This window comes from Loxodonta africana, chromosome 16 (genome assembly GCF_030014295.1).
Source record: "Loxodonta africana isolate mLoxAfr1 chromosome 16, mLoxAfr1.hap2, whole genome shotgun sequence".
In the NCBI taxonomy this organism is placed as follows: domain Eukaryota; kingdom Metazoa; phylum Chordata; class Mammalia; order Proboscidea; family Elephantidae; genus Loxodonta; species Loxodonta africana.
The window spans coordinates 2,863,229-2,888,520 of record NC_087357.1 but is presented as its reverse complement, the minus strand read 5'-3'; the positions used below and the strand labels follow the sequence as shown (position 1 = coordinate 2,888,520).

Sequence of the window (25,292 nt, the reverse complement as noted above, 5' to 3'; positions counted from 1 at the left end):
GGATAGCTAAACTGACCAGTCCCTTTGGTGGGCTACAGACACCTTATTTGCATATACTAGCAAATCTCAGCAAGAGTTTTACACACCTTATTTGCATAGTCCCAGCCAGTCATTTAATGGGAGTTATAAGACGATGGCTACAAAGGCCATAGAAAAGTGATTCATTACACTGGAAAGCATAAGACTTATATTCTGAAAACTACAAAACATTTTTGAAATAATTTAACATCTAAATAATTGGAAAAATATCCCATGTTCATGGATTAGAAGACTTGACCTTGTTAAGATGGTCATGCTCCCCAGGTTGATGTACAGATTCAACATAATTATCAGAATCCCAGTGGACTTCCTTATAGACACACACACACACATAAAACATATATAATATGCATATTCTTTTTTCTGTATATGCACAGCATTTCCCATAGTAAAAAAGGAAAAGCAGAGGCAGACCAGGTGGATGGGACCAGATTGCGGGAGTTCCTCCCCCCGGGAATATTGTGAACTGCCTGACCCCGGCCCCACCCTCTGCGTGGTCTATATGGCACAGGGCCTGTTGCCTGGGTCCACTCTTGGGGCAGGGCAAGAGTACCCCCCAACAAACACAGCAGGCAAGGCCAGTGCAGGTGGGCACCAGCTGCCCTGGAGGCACGACCCACACCAGAAACTGTGAGTGAGTGAGCCTGCCCCCCTGCCCTCCCAGGGTGCAACCTGACATTGGGGGCCTCAGGACAGTCTGGGGCTGGGGGTGGGGGTTCAGCATAGCTGACCCATTAATGAGAGACAAGCTCCAGGAGTAGCAGGGTGGACCCCTGGGTCCTCCAGGGTCTAGCCCCTCCTGCAGCCTTTACCACTGCACGCCTTGGCCCACTCCTGGTACTCTGGCACAAAGAGGTGAGTGTGTCCTTATTGCTCTCATGTTCACCCTGATTGGACAGAAGCCCAGGGGATCTTCTGAGTCCATGCCCACCTGACTCCACAGGGTCCGCCACAGGACCTGACACCAGGACAGTCCCTGTAGGTGGCTACACAAACATCCTTGGAGCCCTCTCCCTTTTGACAAGCTGCTTCAGCAAACAAGTCCCCAACCACCCCTCCCCCCGCCCCGTGATGAGATCAATTTTGAAGACCCTCCTTTGCATCTCCAGAAGGGCATCCCTCATCCCAATGGGGGTTGGGGGCCAAGTTTCGGAACAAAGGAGCTGGTGACGCCTCAGCGGGGGCCTTTGGGGTGGAGCTTACCTGGGTAGGTCTCAGGGATCAGAAATGGTCACCAGGCGTAAACTGTGCGCTCACCTCCCCCCCCCCCGCGCAGATTCCTCAGACAGGCACCAGCATCTGCTCTCTGCACCCCATAAATACCTGTGTAGGGTCTCCTGTGCCCCCTTAAAGCTGCCTGCACCACAGGGTTGTGAGGGCGTGTGGGGAGGTGGGCTGTGTGCAGAGAACCCTGCTTCACTGAGATCCCATGTTAGAATGGAAAACCAGGAGCGAGAGTCAGTCATACTAGAGGCGGGCACCCCACAATCACTTTTCTCAGGCACCGGTTTCACTATCACATTTGAGAAATGATAGCTTTGGATTATTATCTCCAGAATCACCTAGACCCCCTCCAAGTGGGCGAAATCACCTTGGCTGTAGAACTTGGTACTGACTGCTCATGTTCCGGGACCTCAGATCTGAGAAAAGAATCAGCATTTGAGACTCATCTGACCTTAAAGAGCAGCAGGTGAGCACAGGAGGCCATGGGCGAATGCCGGGGTGCTCTCAGAGGCTCTAGCCCCTCGTGGGGCTCCCTGTGCCCGGGTGCCGCCTTCTCGGTATTCACAGACTACAGTGGACTGTGTCTCCTTGAAGGTCGGCTGGAGTTGGGCTTTGCGTTCAAATAGCCCACGTTTCAGGATTCTCGGCTGCGGAAGGACGGTGTGGGCTCCCCTCTCCCTTCTCTACAGATGCTCAAATTTCAAGAACTGACTTCATTTCTCTTTAAAAATCAGGCAAGAATTTTCACTTTCCGAGGAAATACAGGGAGAATATCCAAAAAATACTAAAATACAACTTAATGCAAGGGTAGCTTTGCAGCTTCCCAGGCGTTGTAATCCCAGCGGAAGGACTCTGTTCAGTCTGCACTAACTGCCGTGGTTTTCCTGCGCGGTCTTCCGGGTGCTCCCATGCCGCTCGGAGCCACCCACTCGCGACGATCATTTGTAGAGACGAGCGCGGGGTCGCTGTCTCCCCGGGTTTCATTTTCCGGTCCTAAGCCCACACAGCCAGCACCGTTTGCAGCCTCCCCCGTCCTCTCCGCCCCGAGGTGGGAGAGAGGGAGGGGAGGAGGGGTTGCTCACCGTGTGGGAGGGCCAGGTGAAGCTGCCGGCAGTGAACGCCCCACCCCCCGGGAGGCATCTCCAGGGGGCGCACAGCTCGCACTCCAGGTTGCAGCGTCGGTGGTGTGGCTGAAGCTAGCATGGAAACCGCCCTATGGGCTTTCTCATCCCGCGGCCCGTAGGCAACCTGGAGGGTCTTCAGTTCTGAGTCGGAGGTTTGGGGGCTGTCCAGCGGCACACCGTGGTAAAGGGTCGGACCCGTTGCTTTTGGTTTCTCGAAGCCTTGGTAAGGCACCCTGTGTCGAATTTGTACGTAAACTCAGAACACTGCAGGCAAAGAGGGAGCCGGCTAATGACCAGCTGTCATTGGCCATCCTGGGTGAGTTGGAGCGAAGCTACGTGGAGGACCCCAAGCCCCCGACAGCGACGTTACCCTGCACCCCTCCCCCCCGCCCCGGCGAGGCCAGGCCTCTTCTGTGGCGCAGAGCGAGGGCCAGGGCGCAGAGCGGGGCGCACCGGGCAATTCCTGCTCCTCCCGGACCTGAGCACTGGCCGGCAGAGGGCGCGGCGCTCCAGTTCAGTCCCTGGCGACCCCCAAGGCGCGAGGCTCTGTTCCCGCGAGGCCGCGCGGCGCGCCCCACCAGTCCTGCACTGCGATGTTCCGGGACCCGCTGCACGTTCGACTCCCCACGCGCGTGGAGGCAGCATTTTCGCCATGGGCTTCCTACACGTTCTCTATTGAAAAAAGGAAATTGCAAAAAAAAACTCCCTAAAATAAACGTAAACGTTTCCGTTCGCACACGACCGTAACAAACCTAGTTAAAGTGAATAATTAGTAAATTTCTTTTCAGCAGTCTTGGGATGGAACTGTTATTTTAAGCTCTTTGTTCGGAAATTAGTTATTTGCTGCAGCCCGGTAGAAAAATAAAAAAAATTTAATTTTATTTTTTCTACCGGTACAACCTAGTAAATTCTTCCTCATCGCGTTTAAGGTCAAAGTCAGAAGCAGGTCAGCGGAGTAAACCTTAAAATACTTTATTCGCTGCTTTGTACAAAATAGGAAGCTCTATCTGGTCCGACCGAGGACGCTGTACAGAACTGTGTACACTGCCTTTCAGTACACAGTTTGATACCAACATGACTTATAAAAAAAATTAAAAATAACAATTGTAAGACACTCTCACAAATAGGCTTCGGGACTCAACTATAACATAGTGTTAAAAGAAAAATAACGAAACGCCTTGATGTTCGGCCTGCAAGGCTCAGCTTGCCCACAGGGCCGTTGTGCAGGCTGTCTGACTGCGACGCCCCACGCATCTGTCCTGGGGTCTGGGGGCCAACACCCCCCAATCCTGCGCTGTAACCGGGTTGGACCCCTGAGGCCTACGACCCAGCTGCCGAGCGGAGCGCTTGTTCAGGCGCCCTAGGACAGGTAATACATGCCGTAGGCGGCGATGGGCGCAGCGAAGAGCTCGGGCACCGTCGGCAGGGCGCCCGCCGCGCCGCCGTATGGGCCCGGGGAGCCCTGCAGGTGAGCGCCCAGGGCGAAGGGCAGGGCGAGCGAGGGCAACAGCGGCTTGGCCGCCAGCTTCAGCTTCTCCAACTCGGCCTCCTGAAGCCGCTTGGCCTTGGCCCGGCGGTTCTGAAACCAGATCTTGACCTGCGTCTCGGTGAGGCGCAGGCTGCTGGAGAACTCGGCTCGTTCGGCGATGGACAGGTACTGCTTCTGGCGGAATTTGCGCTCCAGTGCCAGCAGCTGCGCAGTGGTGAAGGGAGTCCGCGGCTTGCGGTTGCTCTTGTGTTTCCGGAGGGCGTGGGGTGGAGGGCTGCGGGTGCCTGGAAGGAAAGACAACCACAAGGCGAGCGCTCAGACGCTGGCTGTGCGCGCCCCTGTCCCCGGCACTCCGGGTTCCCTGCATGCGGGAGTTCGGCAGCAAGGCCGGGCTCCGTGACCCCCAGAAGCGACGAGACCCCACAGACCACTGGCACAAGAGAAGCAACGCACCCGGAAGACTGCGAGCGGACCGCGCAGGCCGCTGTGGACGCGGGTTTCTCTCCCCAAACCTGCTGTCTAGGGAGAAGAGGGGACTCTGACCACTTGGGAGAAGGAATCCAGGGCGGAGGACAGGCTGGGGCGGCGGCAAGAGCTGAGCAGCAGTTTTTCCGAGCCGCGCCAGGAGGCTGGACACAGAAGGAAGGCCTCGGCGAGCAGAAAGTAACCATTACGGGGACTGGTGGGGCAGTGGGCTCCCTGGGCAGGATGGGACCCGATCCAAGGAGCCTCAAGTTTGTGAGCTGCGGGCTCTGCCCCAGGCCGGCCAGAAAGCCTGGATGGACCCGGGCAGTGGGAGCCTGGCCTGTGTGAGCCCAAGGGCTCGGGTGGGTTGGCTTCTTTCTCCGCCCTGAGGCCCGGAACATTTGTGGCTACAGCAGTTACATTCCGAAGTCAGAGCGCCGTTCCTGTCCTGGTCCCCCAAGCCCAGGCCGGGCTGACTCCTCTCGCCTCCCGGGATCGCGCGGCCGGACACTTACGCAGAGGGGACGCGCGGGAGGCCGGCGGGAACCAGGCGCCGGCCTCCGCGGCACCCCGAGGCCTCTCCTCATCGGGCTCGGCGGACTCCGTGGGCTCGGGGCCTAGCCCAGGCTCCGCCTCCAGCAGCGACTCGACGCTGAAGGGCAGCAGGCCGGGCCCCGCGCCGCCCCCGCCACGCGCCCTGAGCCCAGCGGGGTTCATGCTGAGCGACACCGGGGCCATGCGCGGGGCGGAGGGCGCGGGCTAGGCGGTGCGCCGTGTGACTCCCCAGGCTGGGTGGCGGCCTTTAGTGCCCTGTTAAAAGCCGCGCGGCTTTCATGAGCCGCAGTCCAGTTGCCGCGGCCAGTGACGCTTGGGCCCTGGCGCCCATTGGCCTCTTGGCGGGCGGGGCGGGGCGGCTGCCGCGTGGAACCGTCAGCCAAGGCGCGTACCGGACCGGCTCCCGACGCGCCTGCGGTCCTGCTCAGAGGTTCAGTCCCGCTCCTCCTGCCCGGGGCCGGTGGACAAGACCCGGAACTGCGCCAAGCTGGCTTGACCACCTAGCCCGGAGGAAGCGCCGGCTCTGACGGCCAGTTTGGCCTGGCCAGACTGCAATCCAAGGTACCAGCCCTTGGCCGTACGCGAATCTGGCGACGCGGAGGGCTCCGCGCCATCAAAGGCGCGCTCCCAGCGAGCCGCGCCAAAACCTCGCCACAGTGTCGCCTCCCGCTTCTCTTCCGGCTGTGCCCCAGCTCGAGCCTGGGACCCCCAGCGGGGTCCTGCTGCAGCCCGGTCACTCTCTCCGCGCCCCGGAAGCCGCATGGAACGGTCCCCTGAGCCCGGACTGGCGACCCTGCTTCCATTCACTTGAAGCTGGTCCGCGGTGCCCAGGGGGCGGCTGGGAGGGGAGCGTCGCCGTCCCTGGGCAGGAACCGAGCAGGCTGCTTACCCACCTCCGACGCAGAACTCGGGCCGCTACTGGCTGGGAGCTCAGAGTGTGCAGGGTGACACCCCTGCGCCCCGGGGCTAGCGGCCGTCCCTGGGTGTTTGGTTCACCGTCAGCCTCTCAAGCTCCGGACAGGCCGGCGTATCAGCCCTGCTGAGAGGACCTTGGGGCCCCACCGGCCTGCGGTCCAGGGGATGGCAGAGATCCAGGGCCGCTCCCAGGATACTCTGGCGGGAACCCAGGCTAGGCCGGATCCCTCCTGGGGCTTTGAGGAGGAGACGAGGCCAGACAGACCTGTGCTTCTGCGAATTTTCTCCAAACCTAGACTGATACTTTTTAAAAGACCTTTTCAGCTGCTGCAGAGGGAGATGCTGAGCCTAGCCTTGGTTTTCTACAGCTCACCTGTCTCTCTCCAAGGAAAGAGTCCAACTGGGCTTCACCAGTAAAAAATAGAATTGGTTTGTGGCTAATGACTTGAGGTCCATTAATATCCTAGAACACAGAAACGATAGTCTAAATCGATATGTATTTGAAAAGCGGAAGTCACCTTAATGAAACCCATCTTTTATGGACAGTTTCTGTGGCCCAGCTAAGCCAGAGAAATTTGATTAGAAAGTTTTTTTTTTTCTCCATACAAATTTAGAAGGCCACTGAATGGGGCCAAAGGAAGCTCCCAAGCCAGTGTCGGTCGTGTGGATTAGCGGTTTATGTTCTAAGACAAACCACCCCTTCCTAATGTAATAGAGATGTTGAGTTGATTAAAGATGATTGCATCATTAAAGCAGCTTCTTTGAAGACTTCTCTCCTAGTAGTTCATCTTCTTCAGAGGCTCTTGGGAGTGTTAAGCAGAATCTTAATGAGAGTGACAGCCATGTCCCAGGCCTGCCCCACATTCGTCCAGGATGCTCTGAGTCCTGGTGCCCCAGACATATGGCTCTGGCCTCCCGTGTGGCAGTGGCCAAGAGGTGGGAGCCTGTGCCTAGGCTGATGGAATGCAGATTCGGGACCCAGACCAGTGGACTCTGCCAGGGTCCTCTCATGCTGACCCTGCCTTGGGCTGTCTCTCTGCTGGTTCTCATCTTGCCCAGGTGGGTGTCTGCATTGATATCCCTCTGAGCTGCTAGGAATGGACACCAGTGAGGCCAGGCGCCTAGCCCTACCCAGCAAGGGTCAGCCTCTCCCTGGCAACCTCCAGTGGCTCCAGCCAGGAGATAGAGGAGGGAGGACAAATGTAGCAAAGACAGGTGGGACCTGTGGGGAGGGGAGGGAGCAGCGGGGTGCACATGAAGGCCCAGGTCACAACACAGCACAGCCAGGGTTCAGCACAGTAGGCTCCCCAGGCCCTGCTCCAGCCCAGCCAGCAGAGGCCCTGGGATGGGCCAGTGGGAGGAGAAAGGGACCCGTCTTCTGTGAACATGGTGACTCTGGGCAGAAACTGCCACCCACATGCAAAGGCCACTGAATTCTGTCTGGCCATCAGGAGGGAGGAAGATGTCTGTGTTGAAATGTCCTGGCCAAGGACGCTGGTCGGCTCAGTGGTGGCTGGGTGCAATATCATTGTTTGCTGTCAGTGCCCCCCGCCCCCACCAAGTCTGGATTATGCCCTGAAACATGGCGAAGCCCTGAGGGCTGCTGCCTGTGGTCTCCCACTCTGCAGATATCGTCAGCAATGCAAGTGGTACTGTTTCCCGTCGTGACCTAGCTCTTGCTCAGTGCTTACCTTCACCTCTGAGAAGCTCAGAACCCCACACAGGTGGGCCTTTTGAGCTGTGAGAGGGATGAGGGAGCCAAGCAAAGACCCAGACAGGTCTCCTTCCTGAGTCTTCATGGCTCCTTGGTGCTGACTTTGTTGTTGCTGGGTGCCATCAAGTTGATTCTGACCCACAGTGACCCCAAGTGACAGAACAGAACTGCCCCCACAGAGTTTTCTAGGTTGTAGTCTTTGTGGGAGCAGATCACTAGGTCTTTCTCCTTCGAAGCCACCGGGTGGCTGAGCACTTAACCGTTGCACTACCAGGGCTCCTTTTGGTGCTGACTTTATGGAGAGGAAATTAGTCATTACCCCCGAGAACCCATGGCAGTTAAGACACAGGGACAGTTTTCTTAGGAGCGTTTTTGTTTTGTAGGATTTTTTTTTTTTAATAGGGATAAGTTTGGGATTTAGTAGGATTACAAAAGAAATGCTCTCTCTTTAGTCTTGAAGCTTAGACCCAGAGGTGTGTTTGTTGCTGTGTGACCGAGGTCACACTTAGTACTAGATGGTGCCCATGAGGGACAGTGACACCACGTTATTGGGGAACATGATATATGCCCTTTTGAATAGCAATCACTTGTGCCCAGGTCTTGATGGGAAAAGTCCATACACGCCTCACTGTCATCGAGCAGCCAGCGCAGTCAGTGGTTTTCTCCCTCAGGAAGAGAGTGCTGCCTGTTAGGGTCTTGTGAGGGCAGCTGACTCCCAGGGGCTTCTGCCCTCAGGGCCTCTTTCGAAGGTCTGTTTTCCAGACTGTTTCTCCTCCAGGGAAAAACATCTCTGGAAACCATCGGCTTATGGTTCATCCTCTGACATGACCATTGCTGGCTGTGGCCCACGTAGCTGCCGGTGCATCCTGGGAGCCTGCAGGCATTTGTTGGAGCCTTTGACTTTTCCTGATCAGCTTGTTGGGAAATGGCTCTAAACACAGAGCGGTGCTCTGCCTGCGGCTCCGGCCAGGCCAGACGTGGGCCGGTGGAGGGAGCTGGGCTGTGACAGAAGGGACAGGCTCTATTGCTCACAGGGCCTAGCCTGGAAGCCTCCAATAAAGCTGGGGCTGGAGAGGAAGGATTTGGGTGGCCAGTGGGGCAGCTCCAGGGGCCTGGTCCTGTGACCGCCGTTCCCTCATGGGCTCCTCCTGCTCCCCATCTCATCTGCAGCCTTCTCTGCCAACTCACCACGACTAGCCAGGGCTGAAGCATGTGCTGAGCTTCAGGAAGGAAGGAAACCAAGGGAGAAAGTCACCTTTATCGAGCAGGCCCTCTGTCCACAGGGACACACAGGTGTTCATCCGGTACGTGTTGTCGTTGCTAAAGTCCGCCTCGTAGTGGCCCCACGTGCTTCATAGTGTCTCTCAGGCTGTAACCTTTACGGGAGCACATGGCCGGGTCTCTCTCCTGATGAGCCACTGGGTGGGTTTGAACTGCCAGCCTTTCCTGTTAGCAGCTGAGTGCTCAGCCATTGCGCCACTGGAGCTCCTTACTCAGTACATAACAGTGCCCAAAGATACCTACATCCTCGATCCCCAAACCTGGGAATACGTTGCAAAAGAGAGCTTAGGTTGCAGATAAAGTTAAGGCTGCTGATCAGCTGAGTTAAAATAGAGGGATCCTCCTGGATTACAATGGGGCATGGGAGGATGTAATCGCAGGGTCTTTAGATGTCGAGGAGGGAGGCAGGAGAGAGAGAATCAGGAGATGCAGGCAAGGAGGACTCACCCTACACTGCTGGCCTCAAAGATGGAGGAGGGGCCACAAGCCAAGGAACGTGGGTGGCCTTTAGGAGCTGCAAAGACAAAGAAAGGGTCCCCCCTCCCCTGGAGCCTCCAGATGGAACCAGCCCTGCTGCCACCTTGATTTTGGACTCCTATGAGACCCATTTTGGACCTCTGACTTCCAGACAGTGAGATAATAAATTTGTATTATTCTAAGCCACCAGGTTTGGGGTACCTTGTTACAGTAGCCCCAGGAAAATAAGACACCCTCTGAACCACCTGTTATCACCCCCTCTTGTTGCAGGGGGGGTGGGAAGGAGGCTCAGAGTGATCTCACCAAGTTTGGACCAGACCTGCTGACTCTACTCTTTCCTTCGCATGCTGCCTAGGGGTGGGAGGCGTGGGTCTGGGGGTGCCTGCTCCCATCTCCAACTCCAGGCCTGCAGAGGAGACCTCCAATGAGCCACAGGTCAAAGGCAGCAGATGGCAGGGTGCTGCGGAGGCCTGGGGTCTTCACTCCTGCACCAGCTCTGAGCTGCCCTGTGTGGGTCCCCCGGGCACCCCCTGGGCCAGCTTCTGCCACTTGTCACAGTCCCTGAGGCTGATTGTGACTGGCTCCTCTTTCCAAACTATGCCAGGGTGCTGACCCAGTAAACCACAGTGTGGAAAAAGTGACACAAGGTGTCTGCCCCTGAGAGGACTCAACTGACACTGTTTACTCTGGGGACACTGCCCGCTGGCTGGGCCGCCCCTGCAGGCACCTCCTGGGCCTAGATGCCCAACTTAGGCCTCAGGTCGCTGCTTGGAAGCAGGAGTCTAGGGCAGGGCAGGAACTGAACCCTGAGCCTGAGGAGGCTTCTCTGGCTTCTGCGAGGATGAAGAGTTGGGTGGGGCCAGATGCTGAGAGCCTGGGCTCTGTTCTGCCAGCCCTAAAGGCCACCTCCTCTGTGTACCTTCTCTGTCTTTCCTGCCTCCCTCTCTCTATCTCTGCCACCTTCTCTCTCTGTGTCTCTGTCTCTCTCTTGCTCTTTCCTGTTACTCCAGTCTTCTCTCCCCACCTTTTCTTCTCTTATGCAACGCCTCCCCCCTTCCTCCTGAATCTCCACTGGTAGGAGGGGCTGGTAGGAGGGATTATCCACTAACTTCCAGCTCTTATTTCCTGGGGATGTCCCTCCCAAAGCCTGATGCTCCCCTGGTTTGCCCAGAAAGGAGACCTGGACCCTGCCTTCACCGGGTGCAGACGTCCTGCAGCATGTCAGGTGGATGGTGGGGTGACCAGGAGATGGGAGAGGGCTGAGAGAGGAGGACTCTCTCCCAAGAAGAGCCTGCATGGGGCTTAGAGTTTTGGGGTTGGGGGACTGGCACTGGCTGGGCTGGTGAATGGTGTGACCAGATGCTCCTGTTACAGGAGACCTGGCATGCAAACTCTGATGGCCCTCGGCACAGTGTCTGGGCAGTAGTGCAGGGCACACACCCTCCAACCCCTTCTATGGCATCTCTTGGGGTAGAGGCACTGTTCTCTGTCTCCCCCAGAACCCTGGAGTCCTGGCCTTCGCAGGGGTGGGAGGTGCTAATGTGAATTCCCACCCAGTGTTTCCAGATTTGTCCTGGAAACCATCCCCTTGAACATACAGATTCCTGGACCAACCCTGGCCTAGTTGGGCCAGAGCCTCTGCAAGCCAGGGATGGGGGATGGCATGCTTGGGGCCAGGCAAGGTGTGCTCTTGCCTGGTGCCTGGGCAAGCTCTACAGGCTCCAACTCATCAGGCAGTGGCCTTTGGCTGGAGACTTCATGTACTAGTCACTGCTGGTCAGGGCCAGAATGTAGGGGGGAGTGTGGCAAATCTGGGGTCCCTCCAGGAGAGGGTCATCATAGGGGTCTTTGGGGATGTGGGCACCCTCACCTCCCTGGGCTGATGTGAAGGGCATTGCCCCATACTCTCACTTGCTCCAGCTCACCTGGGCTTTTCCTCCGGACATGGCGAGTGGACAGAGGCTGCTTTCTGCACAGCTGCAGGGCCAGGTGAGACTGCAAGACCTCATGCAGACTACACAGCTGGGCCACACTGGGAGCCCCTGGCCTTGTTCCACCTGTTCACTGCTGACCATGAAGGCTGACCTGGCTTTCTAAGGGGATGGGTCTGGGCCTGGACAAGGCTTCTCTCCTCCTGCTTGTCTTCTTCACATCCCTGAGGAGCTTGGGCCTGACCCCAAGCCCTGTCTGGATAGGAGGGTTGGGTACAGCCCAGGGCTTTGTCCCCAGGCCACTGTCCATGGGGCCCAGGTAACCTGACCTCCCAAACTGGGCCCCTTCTGGGTCATCCAATCGAGTAAGAGGTCCATCCCTGTCCCCCCTCCCCCTCAGTGAACCTCCTGACTGGTCCCCAGAGAGGTGGCCACCAGGTGACTTCCTGTGCCCATGGGGTCTGAACTCTCAGCTCGGGGAAGGGCTGGGGACCACTCGCGGTGCAGAAAGGGGCTACCTCCTCCTTCCTGGAAGAGGCTTGCTATGTAGGGTAGTGGGGGGCAGCTGGGGTGGTGCACAGGAAACTCATATGTTTATAGGACATTACTCTGGCATTTCTGGATTGTAAGTATTTGTTTTATTTTGAAGATTAATAACTTTGGTAATGTTTGAAAAAAAGGGAAAAAACCACCACTCAGCAGATGATGATAAGGTAGGCAGGGTGGTTTGGGGCCTCCAGAAGCCAAGCCCCACTGAAGTTTTAGCTTTTCTCAGCCTCAAAGGCCCATAGGGTACCATGGTTAGTCCTGGTCTCAACCTGGAAAACCCTGTAATGTGGTATGAAGTGCCTGGTGCCTTGGGAGCACAGCTCCAGTACAAACCCCCAGAGACAGAAGGATGGCCTGCACCTACTGTGCGTAGCCATTGACAGGCTCTATTGTTTTCCTGTTTTCTACTCCATTGATTTCCACTCTGATCTTCATTGCTTCCTTTCTTCTTTATACTTTGGTTGTGCTTGCTCCTCTTTCTGGTTTCTTAAGGTGGAGGCTGAGTCATTTAATTTTTTTAATTTCTATTTTTAATAGACTTTATTTTTTAGAGCAATTTTAGATTTACAGAAAAGTCGGGCAGATAGTACCCAGAAAAAAAAAAAAAACCCATTGCCACTGAGTCGATTCCAATGCACGTCATTGTTGTTGTTAGGCACTGTGGACTCACAGTGTACAAAAGAATGAAACACCGCCTGGCCCCGCACCATCCTCACAGTTGGTGCTATGTTTGAGCCCATCTCAGTCACTGTGTCATCCTATCTTGTCAAGGGTCTTTCTCTTTTTTGCTGGCCCTCTACTTTACCAAGCACGATGTCCTTTTCCAGGGGCTGGTCCCTCCTGATAACATGTCCAAAGTACGTGACACAAAGTCTCTCTATCCTTGCTTCTAAGGAGCATTCTGGCTGTACGTCTTCCAAGACAGATTTGTTCATTCTTCTGGTAGTTCACGATATATTCAATATTCTTTGCCAACACCATAATTCAAAGGTGTCAATTCGTCTTCAATCTTCTTTTTTCACTGTCCAGCTTTCACACGCATATGAGGCAATCGAAAAGACCAAGACTTGGATTAGGTTCACCTTAGTCTTCAAGGTGACATCTTTGCTTTTCAACACTTTGAAGAGGAAGGAGGTCTTTTGCAGCAGATTTGCCCAATGCAATGGATCTTTTGATTTCTTGGCTGCTGCTTCTGTGGTGTTGATTGTGGATCTAAGTAAAATGAAATTCTTGACAACTTTAATTTTTTTCTATCTCTCATGATGTTGCTTTTTGATCCAGTTGTGAAGATTTTTATTTTCTTTATGTTAAGGTGTAATCCATACTGAAAGCTGTAGTCCTCGATCTTCATCTATAAGTGCTTCAAGTCCTCTTCACTTTCAGCAAGAAAGGTTGTCTCATTAACAGCTTGTTAATGAGTCTTCCTCCAATCCTGATACCCTGTTCTTCTTCGTAGAGTCCAGCTTCTCAGATTATTTGCTCAACATACAGATCGAATAAGTACAGTGAAAAGATATAACCCTGAGGCACACCTTTCCTGATTTTAAACCACGCAATATCCCTTCGTTCTATTTGAACAACTGCCTCTTCATCTACGTACAGGGTCCTCATGAGCACAATGAAGTGTTCTGGAATTCCCATTCTTTGCAATGTTATCCATTATTTGTTATGATTCACACAGTTAAATGCCTTTACATAGTGAATAGAACACAGGTAAACATCTTTCTGGTATTCTTTGCTTTCAACCAAGAGCTGTTTGACATCAGCAACGATATGCCTCATTCTACATACTCTTCTGAATTCCTGGTAACTCCCTGTCAATGTACTGCTGCAACTGTTTTTAAATTATCTTCAGCATAATTTTGCTTGCATGTGATATAAATGATTTAGTTCAATAATTTCTGCATTCTGTTGAATCACCTTTCTTTGGAATGGGTACCAATACAGATCTCTTTCAGTCAGTTCCAAATTTCTTGCCATAGATGAGTGAGCCCTTCCAGCATTGCATTAGTTTGTTGAAACATCTCAGTCGGTATTCTGTCAGTTCCTGGAGCCCAGTTTTTCACCAATGCCTTTAGTGCAGTTAGGACTTCCTCCTTCAGTACCATCAGTTCCTGATCATATACTACCTCCTGAAATGGTTGAATGTCCACAAATTCTTTTTGGTATAGTGACTCTGTATTCCTTCCATCTGCTTTTGATGCTTCCTGAGTAGTTCAATTTTTTGCCCATAGAATCCTTCAATACTGCACCTTGAGGCTTGAATTTTTCCTCAGTTCTTTCACCTTGAGAAATGCCCAGTGTGTTCTTCCCTTTTGGTTTTCTAACTCCAGGTCTTTGCACATGTCATTATGATACTTTGTCTTCTTGATTGCCCTTTGAAACCTTCTATTCTGCTCTTTTACTTCATCATATCTTCCTTTTGCTGTAGCTACTGTACATTCAAGAGCAAGTTTCAGAGTCTCTTCTGACACCCATTTTGGTCTTTTATTCTTTTTAATAACCTTTTGCTTTCTTCATGTATGAACTTCTTGATGTCATCCCACAACTTATAGCGACTGTATAGGACAGAGTAGAACTGCCCCATAGGGTTTTCAAGACTGTGAATCTTTACAGAAGCAGACTGTGACATCTTTCTCCCTCAGAGTGGTTGGTGGGTTCAAACAGCTGACATTTTGGTTCACAGCTGAGTGCTCTTAGCCACTGCACCCAATATACCCCCGTCCTCACAAACACAGCTCATCTTATTAGTGACACCTTGAACTTGTGTGGTGCATCTGTTACAGTTGGTGATCCAATATTGGTACACCATTACTAACTAAAGTCCCCGGTTTACATTGGGTTCACTCTTTGTGTTGTACAGTCCTATGGATTCTGACAAATGAGTAACATCACATATCCACCATCACAGTGTCATATAGAATAGTTCACTGCCCTAGAAATGCCCTGTGACCCAACTGCTCTTCCTCTCCTCCCGCCTCTCAAATCCCTGGCAACCTCTGATCTTTTATTGTTTATATTTTTGCCTTTTGCAGAATGTCATGTAGTTGGACTCATACAGTATGTAACCTTTGCAGACTGACTTCTTTTACTTAGCAATGTGTATTTAAGCTTCCTCCATGTCTTTTCATGGCTTCATAGCACATTTCTTTTTATCACTGAGTGATACTCCACTGTTTGCATGTATCAGAGTTTTTCCATTCACTTGTTGGAAGACATTTTAGATGCTTCCAATATGGGGAATTATGGATAAAGCTGCTATAAATATCCAAGTGTAGGTTTTTAGGTACAGTTTATTTACAGTTGGGTAAATATCTAGGAGTGTGATTGCTAGATTGTATGGTAAACCTATGTTTAGCTGTCTAAGGAATTGCAAGGCTGTCTTCCAGAGGACTGTGACATTTCATACCTCACCTGGCAGGCACCTCTCATGAGCCATGTGGGGTTTCCTGTGTGGAGGGGGTGCTCACATGGTTATTCTGCAAACAAATGAGAGAGGGCAGCTTTGTGGAGGATGGAGTCCTCAAGCCCTGGGCATAGAAAGGCAGAGTCCCTACCAACCTCCCCAGGTTTCACCTGACAGATGGGACTCCCCAGTGGGGCCAGCTCTGTTATCCCTCTGCCCTCAGCAGGACTGTGTGTCCACCTGCCTCAGCGCCTCCCAGCCTCCAGGTCACCTCCAGGTCACCTCCAGGTGTCTGCAGTTTACTTCACTTATGCTGAGCAGCCCCTGCCACAGCAGTGGTCTCAGAAGATTATCCTCGTCATTCCCAGATCCGTGTAGTTTAAGTCCAAACAGAAGTAATTTTTGAGGTGTTTAAAAAATTAAAACAACAACAAAGCCTGTGACCAGGACCTGAAGTGTGGAAGCAGGAACTCAGTCTGAGGTCAGTCTCAAACCACGGCCGGTGCTTTGGTCCAGTGTGAGGATGGGACGGGGGCACAAGGGGCTTGGTCTGGCACTGCCCACGTGCGCAGCCCTCTGTGTGCTGGGGGTGGATAGAGGAAGCTGCCTCCATTGTCTCTCAGACAGCACAGCCCCTCCCCTGTGGGACCTCTTTCCTGCACGAGTAGATCCCCCCTTGAGGCATGAGGAGGGGCTTGGCTGGGTACAGACCCCCCTTCGGCTGGTCTCAGACTCTCTGCTCCTGGTTCCTCGAAGAGAGCTGGCTTTGTCCAGCTACTATGGTCTCACAATAGCAGAGAGCCCGCCTAATGGGCAGGCATGCCATGGGTGTCCTAAGTTTGGCACAAGGAGTTACTGCAAGCATCTCTGTGCCTTGCAGTCACCCCAGAGGAGGTGGGAAACTCCAGCTCAGAAGCCTGGCCCCTTGATGCCCCCTGTGAACACCGCCACTCAGGGCAGATACTGCAAGCCAGCTTCCCTATCCTGGGAGGGGGTGGTCCCATCCCTGCTCCCTCTCAGACCAGGTAAGGGTGTGTGGCTGGCTGTCTGTTGGGAGAGGTCGACGGCCTAACCAGGGAGGTGTGGTCCACTCCGGGTCTGAGAGATCTGTCTCCCTGTTAGAGGGGAGCACCACAAGGAAATGCGCCTGGTGGGGGCAGCCCATTAGCATTGGTGTGGGAGGTGACACCCACTACACGGAAGGTGGGACCCCACCACACAGAGGGTAGGACAGGCCAGCTTCTCCATGGGCAGATGGATAGCTGTGGCCTGGGCCACATGCTCACGGCTCCCAAGGGCAGCTTTTCTGAAGTACCCCCACCCCTACCCCAGTGTCTCCTCCCTGCTCTGTACCCCAGGCCAGACCCCCAAGCCCAGCACCTGGGAGCCACCTCTTTACTGAGAAGTTCGCACCCAAGCTTCAGCCTGAGAGGGGGACATGGCCTCTTGGGAGCGTCCCCCAGTGCCCCCCCTTCCCCTAGAAGCCTGTGTGCCTGCGGCCCCTTTAATCAGGATCGCAGCCATGGCGTTGTCGTGCACTGGGCACGGTTCTCCCAGGGAGCCGACAATGCCAGCGGTGTTCAAAGGTCCAAGCAAACAAGCTGTGTGTCCCGGGACAATGTGCCTATCTCCAGGCGGGAGGGACCTGCGGAATCCACGTAGACGCGGAATCAGCCCTTTGTGTGCAGGGTAATGAGCTGGAAAATGCAATGGCACTTCCCGGCTGTGAAAATTGCTTCACGGGGGTGGCGGCGGCAGCACTTGGCTACCTGGAGACCTGGAATCGTGTCCTTTGTCCCGAGGGCCCAGCACATCCTCATTGAGCCTGCCACCAGGGGTTAGGCCTCTCTAAGGAAGACCCTGGGAGCCCCCAGCAGTCGGAGTGGCTCTGAACACAGCCAGGAATGCGGAGGGGAAGGGTTTAAAAACAAACAAGGGGAGCATTGCCTGCCGTCTTCCCCATTTTAGACCTGCATCCAGAGGGGGCCTTGAGTGGCAGAATCCTGGCATCCCCAGAGGATGCATTGCCACTCTGTACTGGGGCTCCCCTCCTCAGTTCTGCCCAGCTGCCCACTGCCCCTGTGGGACAGGTGGGGGAGGCCACAGTCAGGCTTGGAGAGGCACCTCCCCAGGGACATTGGCACAGCCCCCACTCCCCAATGTCCCTCTCCTGGAAGCTGAGAGGTCACTCACACCCTTGTTCCTTGCTGAGTCATACACCATCATAAACAGGGAAGAAAAGAGAAACCTCAGTCTGGAGGACTGAGATGGTCCCCGACTACTGCTGGTACACTGAGGTTTCAACAAAGGTAGTTTCAGAAACGAATGCATCCTTAACTTCAGCCCTCCCTAGCCCAGTCCATACCAACCCCACCCCACCCAGGTCAGCATTGCTCCACCCTCCTGGAGCTCAGAGCTGACTCAGGGCAGGGATGAGCTCCAGGACCAGGGGTGTGAGCTGGCTGTGTCAAGTGCTGGTTGAAGCCAGAGCCCTGTGGTCCAAGGAGGGAGGTGCGGGGAGGGGAGGGAACATGGGGGAGGTGCTTTCAGCCTCTGGGCTGGATGTCAGTGCACCGGTTCCAGTTCTGGCTCTGTGCATGGGCTGTGTGACCTGGACTGGTGTCTTTACCTCTCTGGCCCGTTTTCCACTCAGTCTTTCCCACAAATGTGTTGGGGTGAGTTTTATCAGTTGAAAACTGACCTACCTGTCTCCATCCTCCCTCCTCCAGTCACCCAGGAGCAAAGGCATGGGGAGGGGGGAATGCAGCCACAGCAGGCCACAGTGGTATTTCAGGAGAAGCTGGGACCATCCCTGCCCAAACCTCTGCCCTGGCACCCCTCCCCCAGTGGCTCTTGCTTGGCTGCCCAGGGCCTCTAGTGGACAGCCAATGTGGCGGTCAGCAGATGAGCACGTCTCCGCTTTTAAGAGAGGCTTTCTACTCACCAGGAAGCAGGATTCTCGTAAATATGTCTGCTTTCCTCCCCACCAGCTCAGGAGCAGGAGCAGCTCCTGGCTGGGATGTGGCCCTTGTGTCTCTGAGCTGCCGCTGGGAGGCTTCTAGGGGCATGTAATCCGGCCTAATCCTCCTGTCCTCCTGTATCTGTCTGCAGGCTATCCTCCCTGCAGGCCACGCAGCACTCTTAGGCTGGTCAGAGCTGGCCATGTGGCAGGTCAGGGAGAGTAGCAGTGAGGCACTGGCAGCTGCTGGGGTCTGGGTCAGACCAGCCCACAGGCCCTGGTCTCCCGGGTGTTTGCAGGCCAAGAATGCCTCTCTGTAATACACAAACCACAAACACCGGGTGCTCACACATGTGCACATACACACAGGCATCCACATATGAACACACATGTACATAGACACAGGGCACTGTCTCAAGTGCACACATGACCTGAATGAATAAATTGTTTTACAAAGATCAGCACAAAGCTGGTTCCTGTGAGGCAGAGGTCAGACACACCTCTTTTGTCCAGCATTTTTTCTAATTCTGACACCAACCATCCCTCCCACGGCACTGTCTACTTCTCTACCGGGTTTGATAATTTGTTGTAACGGCCACATGGAACTCGCAGAAAATACTCATGATTATGAAGTCTATTAGGGAAGTAACAGCTCACAATTCATGTTCGGGAAAGCTCAGGATACAGTTCTTCCATTAGGACGGCCTCTTCTCAGCCAAGATGCGAGGCAGGCCTCTCTCTGGCCCTCGCTCACTTGGGCAAGCCTGGCCTCCGCCCTGCTCAGGCAAGTGTTTTAAAGCTCTTTTATCTCTGCCAACAAGTGCCAGTGTCTGCTGCCAGTCTCCTGGTTCTGCTGCCTCTGCTGCTGCCATTTCTCTGCTGCTGCTTCTCTCAGTCTTTTGCTGTCTCAGGTGTTACAGCTCTCATCTCTTCTTCTTGGTGGTATTGAGGTGCCCCGCCACTGCCCCGCCACTGCCCCCCCCCCCCAGCCTTTTATCTCTTGTAAGATAAAATGTGTGTCTCAAGCAAGGGCATGGCTTGAATAAGAGTGGTAAGTGTGGTGACTGGGGTTAAGGGTCATGACTTGAGTCACACCTTCTAGTAAGGCGGTGACTCAAGATACATCCCACCCTAATCTTGCCTCATTAACACAGTGGACAACTCACTTGCAATGGGACCATAACCACAGGCATGTTGTTGTTAGGTGCCGTCAAGTCAGTTCTGACTCATAGCGCAGAACAAAACAATGCCTGGTCCTGCACCATGCTCACAATTGTTTTTATGTTTGAGCCCGCTGTTGCAGCCACTGTGTCAATCCGCCTTGTTGAGGGTCTTCCTCTTTTCTGCTGACCCTGTACTTTGCCAAGCATGATGTCCTTCTCCAGGGACTGATCCCTTCTGACAACATGTCCAAAGTATGTAAGACGCAGTCTTGCTTTTCTTGCTCCTAAGGAGCATTCTGGTTGTACTTCTTCTAAGACAGATTTGTTCATTCTTTTGGCAGTCCGTGGTGTATTCAATATTCTTCACCAACACCACAATTTAAAGGTGCCAATTCTTCTTCGGTCTTCCTTATTCATTGTCTGGCTTTCACATGCGTATGATGCAATTGAAAATACCATGGCTTGGGTCAGGTGCACCTTAGTCTTCAAGGTGACATCTTTGCTTTTCAGCACTTTAAAGAGGTCCTTTGCAGCCGATTTGCCCAATGCGATGAGTCTTTTGATTTCTTGACTGCTGCCTCCATGGGTGTTGATTGCGAATCCAAGTAAAATGAAATCCTTGACAACTTCAGTCTTTCCTCCATTTATCATGATGTTGCTTATTGGTCCAGTTGTGAAGATTTTTGTTTCCTTTATGTTGAGGTGTAATCCACACTGAAGGCTGTGGTCTTTGATGTTCATCAGTAAGTGCTTCAAATCCTCTTCACAGGCATAGAGGCTAGGGTTTACAACCATCACAAAATGGAAGATAATTATGTCAGGCCACAAAATGGAGGATAAATACATCATTGCATAACTGCTAGATTACATCATTACATAACTGTCAAATCACTTGAAAATCATGGCCCAGCCAAGGTGACATATAACCTTAACCATCGAAGGTTCTATACACCTTATTTGCTTTAGCAGCAAGCTGCCCAATCCCCTTGGTGGGCCATAAGCACCTTATTTGCAGAGTCCCACCCAGTCATTTTATGGGAGTCACAAGGACTGAAGCTAGAAGGACCATATTAAGTGATTCCCAGCACTGCACACCACACACTGCACAGTAGCACAGGCACACTGTTGTCCACACACACAATGATGCAGCATAGCGACACCCACACATAATGTACATGTGTGCTCCTTATCCACACACAGATGCATACACACATGCCATACCATGGAAAATCAGAGAGGGTGGGCAGTTCTAGATCAGCAGAGAAAGGAGGCAGAGGATCAATTCAGAAAGTGGGTTTTGACTGGGTCCTAGACGGAAAAAAGCTGAAGATATCATGGAATGATGGGAAATTAAAGATGTGGGCTTCGCAGGCAGTGGTGCTGATGTGGTAACATCAAGGTGCTTGGGTGCTCTAGGTGGTTCTGTGGCTCTATAGGAAAATGCACGGAAAGAGTCACGATGCCTGCGACTTACTTTCAAATAGTTCAGCCAACAAAGTGTGCATGATTCAGGAGACCAGGTGAAGAGTACACAAGTGTTCATTGTAATGATCTTTCAGCTTTTCTATAGATAAAGAATTTCAAAATAAGAAATTGGAGGGAAACATTCAGTGATGGAGCTAAGGGGCCCAGGGGGGAGCAGCCTTCAGAAGCGGCATGAGATCCTGGGAGGATGAGGGTATCTCTTTCAAGTATCGGGCTGGCCCAGTCACCATTTCCCACGGAGAGTGTGGGCTGATGCTGATGTGGGGGGAGGGCATGAGCTGATGGTGATGGGGGTACTGTGAGCTGATGCTGATGAGTGGGTGGCGGGGGGAGCTGTGAGTTGATGCTTCATGTCCCTCCCCCAGGCTCAGAACCACAGGGCAGAGGCAGGCACAGCCTAGGCTTTTTGGGGGGTCAACTGCTGCTTACATGCTTCCGAGGATTTTAGGGGGTGGTAAACCAGGAAAGGAAAGGACTCTGTGGCTCCAGTTCCGTTGGTCCCTGAACTGGCAGAGCTGGTTTCCGAAAACACCTGCCCGGGGCGAGAGGCGCTGGAGCTGAGGGGACTGAGAGGGACAGGGCTCGGGTGGTGGTGGTGGAGGGGGCGGGGGACTTGCCGCGGCCTGGCCCCCTTGCTGGGCCTAGCGCTCGGCTCCTCAGCAAATGCTGGGAGGGCCCGCCCGCGACCCTCTGTGTGGCGAGCGTTGCCAGGGGTCCGGGCGATGACCTGGAGCGAGCGCGGTCCTCGGTCCCGGGGTCAGCACACAGCCGCGGGGCGCCGGCCGGACCCAGTGCGACCGCACTCCGGTGCCCAGGCGCACTCGCGGGAGCGGGCGGCGCCTGCCCGGCTCCTTTGACATGTACACGAGGGTACCGAGCTGAGGAAGGGTCCCCTTCAAACGCTGAGTAACCGACGAAGAGCACTTTTCTTCCCGTCTGCGGGCTTGGCACAGGCCTGCTGTTTCCAAGTTGCCTCTCATTCGAAGGGCCCGGTCCCCATTCTTCGTCCCCCGAGGTGCCCGGCCGGCAGCCCCTGGCAGCTGCTGCTGTTTCAAAGGCTCTATAGAGCGTCTCTGCAGGTGAGCCCTCCTGCCGAGGCCCCCGTCAAAGGCTCTCTGAGACGTCGCCAGGGAGCAGACTTTGAGCGTGTCGCCGCTCTCAGCGGCGGCGCAATGCCCGAGCCATTCAACGGCGCCCGCCCCCGCGCGCTTCCGCGGGGACCCCGGGCTTCCCCTCGGCCCGGGCCGGGGTAATTGCTCCTTTGAAGCGGCGGGGTCGCCGTCGCGGCGCCCCAAGCGCTCCCACCCTGCGCGTAGGGCTTCAGTCGGGCGGCTTGTTCAGCTCCTTTTCATCCTTTCCTTTTCAACTTTATTAAAACCAGCCCCCAGCTCTGGGCAGCCGCTCTGCCCAGCCGGGCACCGGGCCGGGGCGGGACCCTGGAGGGACGGGGGCGAGGCACAGGGGCGGAGAGGGAATACCGGGGGCGGGACATGGGGCCCGGGCACGCGGCCGAGCCAGGGAGGGGCACGTGGGGCGGGACCCGGGGCTGAGGCGGGACGCCGGAGCGACCCGAGGCGGGGCACGGAGGCCAGGGCCTGGGGCGAGGGGGCGGGAGAGGGGGCGGGGCGCCGTTCCTGGCTGCCCCTGGGCCCCAAGGTGCTAGCTGATCTTCCTAGGACTCACTGCCCAGTGGCACTAGCGTGGCCCTCCCAGTTTTGACTGTTTGTTGAAAGAAGGGAAAGAGTAGGCAGAGAGAAAATTCGGAGAAATCTAGGGGTCAGAGTGCCACTGAGCCCTCACCCCACCATTGCTCTGGCCGGGACCTCAGGCCTCAGGACACCGGGCTCACCGGGAGGGAGTGGGTGGGAAGAACCCCATGGGGCCTGCCCCTGGGAGAGCACTTGGGGGCTCGGGAAGGGCAGGTCCCATCTCTTCTGAGCCCCTCCCCCAGTCCTGCCCTCAGCAGGAGCCGGGCCAGCAGAGATGGGGGTGGGGAGAGGCTGGAGGGGACAATGCCTGCCTTGCCATGTTCCTGGGGGAATCCCTTCACCTGGAACCAGTAAGCTTTTCCTGCAGTTTCTCAGTGTGCTTTGTAAAATCACTTAATTCACTCATTCATTCATCAAACCCGAGGGGCTGCTGCCAGGTGTGGCCAGGCCCCAGGCTGCAGCCCTGGGATGGATACACTTGGCCCTGGGTCTTCAGGAACCAGGAGAGGGCTCCATCAGGAGAAGGATGCTTTGGATATGTGCTCCCACCCCAGGAATTTCTTGGTTCAGGGCCAGTCCTCAGGGTCCTGAGTTTGGGATTGCTCTTTCCAGATCCTGGGCCCCAGGTCCTCCACGCATGGGCCCCTCCCTGGCAGACCACCCCAAAGGAGCCCCTTCTGCCTGGACTGGCAGCTGGCTCTCATTTGCCGTGCATGGCGGACAGGCCACTACAGGAGCTGTGTTGAGGAAGGCATGTGGGGACAGAGCCACCTGTGTCTCCTGGCCCAGCCTCTGCATGCTTCTCTTTTAGAGGTCTTCATGGAAGGCCTTGCTCCCTCACATCTGAAGTCCTAGAAAATCCCGCCTCCTCAAAAGGCCTCTGCTTTTCCTTAGGTTCCTGGATGCTGCCTCTGCTTCCTGAGGGCCCACTGCCAACAAACGGCTCTTGTTACGCTGATGGGGCCCAGATGACAGCAATCAGGTGGGTGGGGAGGTAGAGGTAGATGCCCCCTCTGCCCTGGGACCCAGCAACCCCCCCACCCCTCATGTACAACTCAGATCTTGGGTATCCTATCCGTGGCAGCACCTGGGAATCTGGGTCGGGAGACGGCGGGTGTCCTTCCTGCTCTTCCTTCAGCCACCAGCATCAGCGTCCCTGTGGCTTTCTGGTCACATGCTCACTTCTTCCCGTTTTCTGTCTCTCCTACACACACACAGAGTCATACACACACTCATGTACTATTGCAAACACATACAAACACACACAGACTTACATACACACACTCATACGCTGTATGCACACATGCACGAAAACACACACACACAGACTCACACACATTCATACACATGTGCAAAGTCACACGCTCATATACACTAACACACACACCTGCAGCTCCTGGAACCGTGAGGAGCCCAGGGCTCTGGCACAAGGACCTGTGATGCCATATCTTCTGCCTCCACTGTGCTAACACCAGCCATCTCACCTGGCCTGTTTTCTTCCCCAGGTGGGTGACCCCTCACACACTGGCCTTCACGCTGGGCCCAGGTGCCAGGCCAGGTGGGGCCTCTCGTCCGCAGTGCTTTCTCTACATCTGGGGCTGTGAGTGCAAAGACACAACCTGATGAGGAACATGTAGCTCAGGGAGTCCAACAGCAGGACAGTCACAGTGTCACCCTCACCCCAGAGCCCAGGTCCCTCACTGGCACTGTGGTCACTGGCATCCCCTGGCACCCCCAGCTTGGGCAGCTCTGGCGGGAGCTGGCTGTGGGAACCTCCCAGGCCTCCTATGCAGATATTAGACTCTGTCACCGACCACAGGACAGTAAGAACCACAGCCCCTGCCCCCAGAGCCCCCATTGCCCCCCACAGCCCCTCATCCCTCATGCAACCTCTGCCCTGTCACCTTTATGGCAAGTCCCTCCCTGGCTGCCTGTCCCCCTGTGCTCTCTTAGGCTTCTCCTCCAGCCCCTGGGACATACCACAGGACATCTTCTTTCCTCCATGAGATGGGCTGTCCAAGGTGGAGATGGCATCTGAGCTTCTACCAGGTATTCCCAGTGTCCTGGATATCCAGGTGCTGGTGGTGAGTTTCTGGTGGGCCAGGGACTCAAGACCTGTTGGGGTGGAGGCCACAGAGTGGAGAACAGGCACTACCAACAGCTAAGTGCTCTGTGGACCCCACTACCTGCTCCCGTGCCCTCACCATTGGCTGCCGTGTCCCCTCTAAGCAGCCCCTTCCTGCCTAGAGGTCCCAGCCCATCCTGGGTCCTGGTCACTTCATACCCTGATTTAAGGCCCTTTCCCCACTTCCCACTCCTGCTCCCAGACCCTGCTGGGGATTGGCACCCCAAGTTCACCCAGGCCACAGCAGAGCCCAGATGAGCCCTTCCTTCGGGCATGTCAGACGTCCCCATGGCGACAGCCCTATGGCTCCCACACCATTATTCCAAGTGTGACCAAATCTTGCTGCCCATCTACTAAACTCTCTGTGACAGTAAGTTTGTTGTACTGCGATGCTACCCAAGTGGGCCGGGTCACAGTGCCCAAAGCGAGCATCCCCTTGCCCACCTGCAGGTACGTGTACGAGCTCCATGTCAGGGTCTCTGCTCTGTGTGAGCTGTTGTTTTCAGTCTGAACAGATGCAAGTTTTCCTCTTGGCAGGTCAGAGCTTGTGGATGCAGCCAGCATTGCAGGGCCTGTGGAGACCTTCCTGCTGCTGTAGGGCTCAGTCCCCAAGGCCAACCTGTCCCCAGGGCAGTTCCATCCAAGTCCTCATGTGGTGCACGCTGCCATCCACAGTGGGGCC

The 25,292-nt window shown here is 54.8% G+C and overlaps 1 protein-coding gene across 1 annotated transcript; it reads right to left on the bottom strand.

Moving 5' to 3' along the window:
- Positions 1-2,907: 2,907 nt before the first annotated feature.
- Positions 2,908-5,187, bottom strand: LOC100655586 (homeobox protein MSX-3-like). Its single transcript, XM_003419655.4, has 2 exons — positions 4,857-5,187; positions 2,908-4,160 (listed from the first exon to the last, which is right to left on the bottom strand). Exons 1-2 carry the CDS (start codon positions 5,077-5,079, stop codon positions 3,748-3,750), a joined length of 636 nt encoding a protein of 211 aa, XP_003419703.1. The 5' UTR covers positions 5,080-5,187; the 3' UTR covers positions 2,908-3,747.
- Positions 5,188-25,292: the final 20,105 nt, after the last annotated feature.